Source organism: Eucyclogobius newberryi, unplaced genomic scaffold, assembly GCF_026437365.1.
Source record: "Eucyclogobius newberryi isolate DKJ021-1_F unplaced genomic scaffold, fEucNew1.0.hap1 SCAF_11, whole genome shotgun sequence".
Classification (NCBI taxonomy): domain Eukaryota; kingdom Metazoa; phylum Chordata; class Actinopteri; order Gobiiformes; family Gobiidae; genus Eucyclogobius; species Eucyclogobius newberryi.
Window position 1 is genome coordinate 32997377 of NW_027315735.1, and position 10760 is coordinate 33008136.

General features: G+C 41.3%; 1 protein-coding gene across 1 annotated transcript; it reads right to left on the reverse strand.

Annotated features, from left to right (window-relative positions):
- Positions 1 to 1969: 1969 nt before the first annotated feature.
- Positions 1970 to 4086, reverse strand: LOC140354768 (uncharacterized). Its single transcript, XM_072440001.1, has 2 exons — positions 3996 to 4086; positions 1970 to 2816 (listed from the first exon to the last, which is right to left on the reverse strand). Exons 1-2 carry the CDS (start codon positions 4035 to 4037, stop codon positions 2004 to 2006), a joined length of 855 nt encoding a protein of 284 aa, XP_072296102.1. The 5' UTR covers positions 4038 to 4086; the 3' UTR covers positions 1970 to 2003.
- Positions 4087 to 10760: the final 6674 nt, after the last annotated feature.

The window sequence follows — 10760 nt, forward strand, 5'->3', positions numbered from 1 at the left end:
AAACTGCTTCACACGACATGAAAAAATGCATTCAATTCACAAAGACATTACAGGCCCAAAGACACTGGGATAGAAGGGTGACTGAAGCCTAAAAGTGGTAGAAAATGAACTAAACAGTTTAGTAAAAAGTGCAAAGAAAGACATTTTCAGTCATATGCACAGCTAAACAAAACAGATTTAGCTTAGATTTGAACATCGTCAGAGTAGAACCTGTCTCACATCTTCAGGAAAAATGTTCCAGATTTTAGCTGCATAAAACGCAGATTCCCCATGTTTAGTCCTGACTCTGGCACCAGCAGAAGGCCGGTCCATGTTTAGTCCTGACTCTGGCACCAGCAGGAGGCCGGTCCATGTTTAGTCCTGACTCTGGGCACCAGCAGGAGGCCGGTCCATGTTTAGTCCTGACTCTGGCACCAGCAGGAGGCCGGTCCATGTTTAGTCCTGACTCTGGGCACCAGCAGGAGGCCGGTCCATGTTTAGTCCTGACTCTGGGCACCAGCAGGAGGCCGGTCCATGTTTAGTCCAGACTCTGGGCACCAGCAGGAGGCCGGTCCATGTTTAGTCCCGACTCTGGCACTAGCAGGAGGCCGGTCCATGTTTAGTCCCGACTCTGGCACTAGCAGGAGGCCGGTCCATATTTAGTCCTGACTCTGGCACCAGCAGGAGGCCAGTCCATGTTTAGTCCTGACTCTGGCACCAGCAGGAGGCCGTTCCATGTTTAGTCCTGACTCTGGCACCAGCAGGAGGCCGGTCCATGTTTAGTCCCAACTCTGGCACCAGCAGGAGGCCAGTCCATGTTTAGTCCCGACTCTGACACCAGCAGGAGGCCGGTCCATGTTTAGTCCTGACTGAATGTTTTTTAGATGGTAAAAAGCTGCTGATGTTATTGATTTGATGTGGCTCTTAAAGTTCAAGTCTGAGTCCATTATTACCCCCAGATTTCTAACTTGGTTTGTAGGTTTTAGAGCGAGACTCTGGAGGTGACAACTAACATTTTCTCTTTGTTTCTGTGGCCAAAGACGATGATTTCAGTCTTTTCCGAGTTCAGCTGGAGAAAGTTGTTCTGCATCCACAAACTGATCAGTTGGATGCAGTGACAGAGTGAATCCCCTGGTCCATAGTCACCTGCCGATAGTGAAACATAGATCTGACTTGTCTGCATCATTGTGACAGGTCAGATATGCAGTGAAAATGTGTCCTAACGGCAGCATGTAGAGGTTGAACAAAAGGGGTCCCAGGACTGACCCTTGGGGCACTCCACAGGTCAGGGTCATGTGGTCTGAGACACAGCTACCAATTTCAACAAAGTACTTCCTGTCTTCCAGATAGGACCTTAACCAGTTTAGGGCAGTGCCAGTGATGCCCACCCAGTCCTCTAGTCTCTGTAAGACAGAGGTGTAGAAACTTTTTTCACCAAGGGCCACATTTTGAAACTTAAACGGGGAAGAGGGCCACAAACAACTTGAAAATGTCGAATTTGTTGAATGACAAAGTGAATCATTCGAAATTTTGCATTTGACTTAATTGCGATGAGCCTCCACACCTTTAATTAGACCTAGAACATTAATATTATGTTGGTATATCATCAATATGCCTGATTTTTCCAATTTCACAATAAAAAGTATTAGTTTTTGTTGTTTGGGCCGACATAGCAGGAAGCTGGAGGGCCAACAAAAATTAGTCTGAGGGCCGCATTTGGCCCCCGGGCCCTAGTTTGGACATGCCTGCTGTAAGAGGATCCCATGAGTGACGGTGTCAAACGCAGCACTCAGATCCAACAGAATCAAGACTGAGGCTTCTTTAAAGTGAAATTGAAATGTAATGCTAGATTTGAACGCAATAATGCAGGAAATGTTTCCTCTAATTTATGTAAATGAACATTCAAGCTAAAAACACTGCTGATCTTTAAATACACTGTGCAAACACAACCATTGAAAGTTATTCTAAAATATACATTACTCTTTACATCGCACAACCCGAACAAACAAGACAAAACAAAAAAATCATCCTTCCGTTCCTGAGTCTTGTTCTTGTGAGTCCTTTTTAATTTCCTTCTTGTGAGTTCGTTTGTGGTTCCAATAACCGGACGGGGAGCGGTACATCCGTCCACAGATTTCACATGAAAACATTTCGATATCGTTGGAGTGCGTTGCTTTGTGAGTGCTTAAACTGGACTGAAACTTGAAGCTCTTGTGGCACTGGTCACATTTGAATGGCCTTTCGTCAAAGTGCACCTTCTCGTGTTGCTTCAAACCTTGAGCCTGGGCAAACGTCTTCTCGCAGTGGGAACATTTGAACGATGACTCTTGATTGTGCAGTTGCTGGTGGCACCTTAAGGAAGGGAGTGACCTGAAATGCTTGCCACAAAAATCACAGCGATGCGGCTTCTCACCTGTATGAATGAGTGTGTGTGACGCTAACACATGTGCATCAGTAAAACGCTTTCCACAATCGTCACATCTGTAATTTTTAATCCCGGCATGAAGTCTCTGGTGTTTCTTTAGGGCGCTGGACTGTGTAAACGCCTTCCCACATTGAGAACACTTGAAAGGTCTTTCTCCAGTGTGAATACGCATGTGTGACTTCAGAGAGGATGAGATCGTAAACGTCCCTCCACACAGTTCACACTCGTAAGGTCTTTCTCCCGTGTGACAGCGCATGTGCACTTTGAACGCTGACGGGAGATCAAATATCCTCCCACACTCGCTACATTTGTATTCTCCCCTCTGGTGCTCCTGCAGATGTTTTCTGAGATGATCCCCGTCGGTGCACAGGAGTTTACAGTGCTGACAGCGGAAGACAACGCGATCGTTTTCCTGCAAAACAGAGTGGTTTTGAAGCATGGTAAGTTAACGTAAACATTTAGAAAGTCTGATGTCATAAAACTCGTCACTAGAATGATGGTGATCAGACAATGTGAAGGAAAGTGACTTAAGGGTTTCACTGTTGCTTGGTCGAGGGGTCAATCATTGTGAAATATTGTAACATCTCGACTCACAATAGCTGTAACATTAATGAAAAATAAAAAAAGATAGTGATATCAGTCATGCTAATTTGGTCAGATAAAGTGAATCCATAGTCAGAATCAGAAAAAGGTTTATAACCAAATTCACAGGCTAAGAACTTGCTTTGGTGCAACATAAAATTAACAATAATAATAATCAGCAAGATATTTCAAATCAAATAAGGCATACACATTAAAGAAAAACTATTACAATTTACAATTAAAAAATTGACTTAATATGTATATAAAATTGACAGTTAAATTTACAAGAGTAGTGCTGAGAGTGTGTTTGTGAGTCCAATGGCAGAGGGAAAGAAACTGTTCTTGTGGCGGGAGGTTCTGGTCCTGGGAGAGCTGGGCAATGTGGCCAAAAACAAGATGACATTTATAAAAAAAAAAAAAAAAAAAAATATATATATATATAATACTGTCGATTTTTAAAAATGCTTTTAGAAAATAATTTTAATTAACATTGAATGCATAAGATAATCACAATTCTTCCTCTTAAGTCTGCCATCTACTCAAAATCATAGGTTTGGAGGATTGTGGACATTCAAAACCCCCAATAAAATAATTAAATGATTAGAACTGAATCTCCATTAATTGGGTTAAAGCCCCCATAGTCTTTACTTATTCTACTGTAAGACGTACTTTCAGTCAGATTTGAGCTCTGTTCAGACCTAAAGGTAATAGTGAATCATGATTGGTGGATCTGAAACACTATATTCTCAGGAGTCTCCAGTTTCTTGTTGGAATTTAAGGTTGAATAAATGAAAGATAAGATTTCTAAGATAAGATATTCCTTTATTGTCCCGCATGGGGAAATTTCAAGGAAATTTATACCATTCCTTGTCACATTTAGGCAGGGTTAACCCCCCAATGTCGTAAAATATACAGGCCAATGAGAAGTTTAAACACTTCCTCTGGACAAATCAGCTAGAACTTCATTTAAAATCTTGCTATGCAACTTTATAAAACCTTAAACACTCACCTGTTTGGAGTTGGAGGCCTGCAGCGCTGCGTCCATGTCCATGTTTGTTTGAACCCTTTTTACCTGGATCAACCGGTCACCACCAGCAGGGACAAAGGTGCTGGAGGAGGACGGGCTTTTGGAGAATTAATGCCCTTTAAACACAGAAGCAGGAGGCAAACATTAGTGTGCAGCGCTACTTTGACTTCCTACAAAGACGTTTAAAATAAGCATTGACGTTTTTAACTGGCCAACATTACAATTTTCCTCAATTTAGCAAAACATTTCTAATTTCAAATGTTGAGGATAATCAGGCAAAGTGCGATCTTAAATATTGGGGAGACTTGTGGAGCAGAACTTACCAGCGCAGGCTCCGCTTTGTTGTGAGAGGAGCAGAGCGCCGCGCATGCGCACAACAGGCCCCGGCCATCTTCTTCTTCGTTCTGTTTTATGGAGAGTGGAACTCAACATTTAGGCGCATTTGCGCCGCCTACTGTATTGGAGTGTGAACCAGAGATTTCTACTTCTCCCAAAGAAAGTGAGATATTATAATAGATCCATGGATGAAACAAAACAAAGCATGGCCGCTGCTTTAAGACAATGGAGCGCTGTAAGGCGCATGCGCATGGCACCAGTTTAGCCTTTAGCTAGTCCACACTCCACCGAGCATGCGCAGTAGTTCTGAATCATAGTCTTATGCTTTAACTCCACTGTTAATTCATAGGTATTAATTATAGTTCTATAGTATTCACATTTTTGTTCCCTTATATTTATCTAGGACAAATTAACCACGAGAGAATCAACATGTAGTTTCAAGCATTTTTATTAAAACATTTGATCAAAGACCGTTTCAGAAGTTGGTAAAATGCATTGATAATAGACTATTAAAACATACATATCTGTATAAGATCAGCAAAATATAAGTTCAATTAGCAACAGTTTTCTTGTCCACATTGAAAACAAGTCTTGAGATTGACCCACTGCTCGACACGAACATAGAACATGAATCACTCTCGTGTTCCTGAGTCTTGTTCTTGTGAGTCCTGAATCACTTCCTTCTTGTGAGTTCGTTTGTGGTTCCAATAACCGGACGGGGAGCGGTACACCCTTCCACAGATTTCACATGAAAACACTTTGATATTGTTGGAGTGCGTTACTTTGTGAGCGCTTAAATTGGGCTGAAACTTGAAGCTCTTGTCGCACTGGTTACATTTGAATGGCCTTTCGTCAAAGTGCACCATCTCGTGTTGTTTCAAACTTTGAACCTGGGTAAATGTCTTCCCGCAGTGGGAACATTTAAAACTTGCTTGATTGTGAAGTTCCTGGTGGGCCTTTAAGGCAGCAAGTGTCCTGAAATTCTTACCACAAAAACCACACCTATGCGGCTTCTCACCTGTATGAATGAGTTTATGTTGTGCTAATCCTTGTGACGCAGCAAAACTCTTTCCACAATCGTCACAGCTGTAATTTTTAATCCCGGTATGAAGTCTCTGGTGTTTCGTTAGGGTGGTCGATTGTGCAAATGTCTTCCCACATTGAGAACACTTGAAAGGTCTTTCTCCAGTGTGAATACGCATGTGTGACATCAGAGAGGATGACATCGTAAATGTCCCTCCACACAGTTCACACTCGTAAGGTCTTTCTCCCGTGGGAATGCGCATGTGTAACTTCAGCACGTAGGAGTTTAACATTTTCTTTCCACATAGTTCACACTCATATGGTCCTTCTCCCGTGTGCACAAACATGTGTGACTTCAGTGCGCCAGAGTTTTTAAATGTCTTTGTGCACAGTTCACACCCATAAGGTCTTTCTCCCGTGTGCACAAACATGTGTCTTTTGAGCTTATATGAATCCGCACAGTCTTTCCCACACACGTTACACGCATAACTTGTGATATTTCTTTTGTGCTGCAGCAGATGTAGTCCGAGCTCCTCCCCAAACATACATTTGAATTTGCATAAGTGACAGGTGAAGACGATATTAAGGGTTTCCTGCAAAACACATTGAAATGAAAATAAGGAAAAAAGAATAGAAATCCACAATCTTCATCTAACAGAAAGCTTCATTTCCATAGCCTGCATCTAGTAAATAGAGACTATGGTGTGAATGGGGGTGAAAAAAACTTAACAAAATAACTTGTTTGGTGTATTATTGAGATGTTTATTTCAGGAAACTACAAACCAGCCCTTGATTCAGCTGTGACCGTGTTCACATTCAATTGGCTTGAAGTACTTTCAGTTGACAAGAATCACATACTCGGGATTGAATAATGTTCCCACTTCCTTCTATTTACACTGATTATGACGCTGTACTTGTGCCAGTTTGTGTTTCATGTGGATAGACTCAGTAATTTGAAATATGAACCATAAACAAGGTCAAAAAATCTGCAACGAGACGGTTAAGCAGTGAATTCAACCATATAATCTTTACAACAATTCTAACAACTTTAGCTAGACAAGAGCTGGGCTATAATATCGCCTAAATATCGCCTAAATTAATTAATTAATAATGAGTCATACTGATTTCAATGTTCAAGTCTCTTTTATAAATGGCTTTTAGAAAATATTTTTTATGAACATTAACTATTAATCATATTTAAAGGCGCAATGGACGATTTTTCGGCGATTTGAGAACGCAGGCGGAAGTGCGCATGCCACTCCCCCGTGCGGACTGATACAACACACACGTACGTTTGTTTATTGGCGCAACGGAGCGCATCACATCTCTCGTCTCCCGTAGATTTCTGTCCACTTCTGTGTCAGTTCGAACTGTCTTTCTCCGTCTTCATTTTGCCCCGTACACTGAGGGAACTATATTATGATAGATCCATGCGCTTAGGCACGCGGAAACGTGGGGACGAACCGCACGCGGCTGCAGGTGAGCGATAGGTGCGTTTTATGATTGATACGTGGCAGGACAAATGATTTATTTATTATGATAAATTTGCTGTCAAATCGTCCATTCCACCTTTAATAAAATTATTAAAATTCTTCCTCTAAACTTGTCTAAAGTCTGCCATCTACTCAAAATCATAGGTTTGGAGGATTGTGGACACTATTCAAAACCCCCAATCAAATAATTAAATGATTAGAACTGAATCTCCATTAATTGGGTTAAAGCCCCCATAGTCTTTACTTATTCTACTGTAAGACGTACTTTCAGTCAGATTTGAGCTCTGTTCAGACCTAAAGGTAATAAGGAATCATGATTGGTGGATCTGAAACACTATTTTCTCAGGAGTCTCCAGTTTCTTGTTGGAATTTAAGGTTGAATAAATGAAAGATAAGATTTATAACATTCCTTGTCACATTTAGGCAGGGTTAACCCCCCAATGTCGTAAAATATACAGGCCAATGAAAAGTTTGAACGCTTCCTCTGGACAAATCAGCTAGAACTTCATTTAAAATCTTGCTATGCAACTTTATAAAACGTTAAACACTCACCTGTTTGGAGTTGGAGGCCTGCAGTGCTGCGTCCATGTCCATGGTTGTTTGAACCCTTTTTACCTGGATCAACCGGTCACCACCAGCAGGGACAAAGGTGCTGGAGGAGGATGGGCTTTTGGAGATTTAATGCCCTTTAAACACAGAAGCAGGAGGCAAACAATAGTGTGCAGCGCTACTTTGACTTCCTACAAAGACGTTTAAAATAAGCATTGACGTTTTTACAGGTCAACATTACAATTTTCTTCAATTTTGCAAAACATTTCTAACTTCAAATGTTGAGGATAATCAGGCAAAGTGTCAAGGTCAATTATTTTGACATTTACGTTGTATTCTTTTATTTTGGTACATTCCTGTGTGACCGGAAGTGACCGTGAAACGGAAGTCCACTTAACAGTAAGAAAAAGGCGCAAAGTAAAAGTGAACTACGAGAAAAAGGTGAAAACATGGGAAAAACATGTTGAACGTGGTTCAAACACAAGGATCTAGCTACAGTCGACAGGGGAACAAGAACTGTAGTGGAAATGAACGATTTTATATGTTTAATTTACAAATGTGTTGTAAAATGATGTAGTAATGTAATGAGCTGGTAGAAACACGGTGGTCATATGGATAACATGCAATCGTTTTCTATTTGTTCTTACCATTAAAATACATTTAACCATTAGTTCTGGCCTTTGCAATTTGACTGGAAGCTACAGCGATCTTAAATATTGGGGAGACTTGTGGAGCAGAACTTACCAGCGCAGGCTCCGCTTTGTTGTGAGAGGAGCAGAGCGCCGCGCATGCGCACAACAGGTCCCGGCCATCTTCTTCTTCGTTCTGTTTTATGGAGAGTGGAACTCAACATTTAGGCGCATTTGCGCCGCCTACTGTATTGGAATGTGAACCAGAGATTTCTACTTCACCCACAGTAAGTAATTTGTAGTCAATTGGACAGAATCTTGAAGCTCTTGTCTCACTGGTCACATTTGAATGGCATTTCGTCAAAGTGAAGTTTCTGGTGGCTCCTTAAGGAGGCCGGTCCATGTTTAGTCCTGACTCTGGCACCAGCAGGGGCCTCCTGCTGTGGGTGTGGCCACTCACATACTGAGTAACACTGAAGGTTTCAAGGACAGCGTAAGCTCTTTAGCGTTTCTGTGACAAATATTATCAATCATGCTTTGTTTTGTTTCATCTCACTTTCTTTGGTGGAAGTAGAACTCTCTGGTTCACCTTCCCAAGATGATGGCCGGGGCCTGTTGTGCGCATGCGCGGCGCTCTGCTCCTCTCACAACAAAGCGGAGCCTGCGCTGGTAAGTTCTGCTCCACAAGTCTCCCCAATATTTAAGATCGCACTTTGCCTGATTATCCTCAACATTTGAAATTAGAAATGTTTTGCTAAATTGTCAAAGTAGCGCTGCACACTATTGTTTGCCTCCTGCTTCTGTGTTTAAAGGGCATTAAATCTCCAAAAGCCCGTCCTCCTCCAGCACCTTTGTCCCTGCTGGTGGTGACCGGTTGATCCAGGTAAAAAGGGTTCAAACAAACATGGACATGGACGCAGCGCTGCAGGCCTCCAACTCCAAACAGGTGAGCGTGTAAACTAACACGTGGTTTAACCTTTTAATAACTTTACGTTTTATAAAGTTGCATAGCAAGATTTTAAATGAAGTTCTAGCTGATTTGTCCAGAGGAAGCGTTCAAACTTTTCATTGGCCTGTATATTTTACGACATTGGGGGGTTAACCCTGCCTAAATGTGACAAGGAATGTTATAAATCTTATCTTTCATTTATTCAACCTTAAATTCCAACAAGAAACTGGAGACTCCTGAGAAAATAGTGTTTCAGATCCACCAATCATGATTCCTTATTACCTTTAGGTCTGAACAGAGCTCAAATCTGACTGAAAGTACGTCTTACAGTAGAATAAGTAAAGACTATGGGGGCTTTAACCCAATTAATGGAGATTCAGTTCTAATCATTTAATTATTTGATTGGGGGTTTTGAATAGTGTCCACAATCCTCCAAACCTATGATTTTGAGTAGATGGCAGACTTTAGACAAGTTTAGAGGAAGAATTTTAATAATTTTATTAAAGGTGGAATGGACGATTTGACAGCAAATTTATCATAATAAATAAATCATTTGTCCTGCCACGTATCAATCATAAAACGCACCTATCGCTCACCTGCAGCCGCGTGCGGTTCGTCCCCACGTTTCCGCGTGCCTAAGCGCATGGATCTATCATAATATAGTTCCCTCAGTGTACGGGGCAAAATGAAGACGGAGAAAGACAGTTCGAACTGACACAGAAGTGGACAGAAATCTACGGGAGACGAGAGATGTGATGCGCTCCGTTGCGCCAATAAACAAACGTACGTGTGTGTTGTATCAGTCCGCACGGGGGAGTGGCATGCGCACTTCCGCCTGCGTTCTCAAATCGCCGAAAAATCGTCCATTGCGCCTTTTAAATATGATTAATAGTTAATGTTCATAAAAAATATTTTCTAAAAGCCATTTATAAAAGAGACTTGAACATTGAAATCAGTATGACTCATTATTAATTAAATTAATTACTTTTTTTTTTTTAGGCGATATTATAGCCCAGCTCTTGTCTAGCTAAAGTTGTTAGAATTGTTGTAAAGATTATATGGTTGAATTCACTGCTTAACCGTCTCGTTGCAGATTTTTTGACCTTGTTTATGGTTCATATTTCAAATTACTGAGTCTATCCACATGAAACACAAACTGGCACAAGTACAGCGTCATAATCAGTGTAAATAGAAGGAAGTGGGAACATTATTCAATCCCGAGTATGTGATTCTTGTCAACTGAAAGTACTTCAAGCCAATTGAATGTGAACACGGTCACAGCTGAATCAAGGGCTGGTTTGTAGTTTCCTGAAATAAACATCTCAATAATACACCAAACAAGTTATTTTGTTAAGTTTTTTTCACCCCCATTCACACCATAGTCTCTATTTACTAGATGCAGGCTATGGAAATGAAGCTTTCTGTTAGATGAAGATTGTGGATTTCTATTCTTTTTTCCTTATTTTCATTTCAATGTGTTTTGCAGGAAACCCTTAATATCGTCTTCACCTGTCACTTATGCAAATTCAAATGTATGTTTGGGGAGGAGCTCGGACTACATCTGCTGCAGCACAAAAGAAATATCACAAGTTATGCGTGTAACGTGTGTGGGAAAGACTGTGCGGATTCATATAAGCTCAAAAGACACATGTTTGTGCACACGGGAGAAAGACCTTATGGGTGTGAACTGTGCACAAAGACATTTAAAAACTCTGGCGCACTGAAGTCACACATGTTTGTGCACACGGGAGAAGGACCATATGAGTGT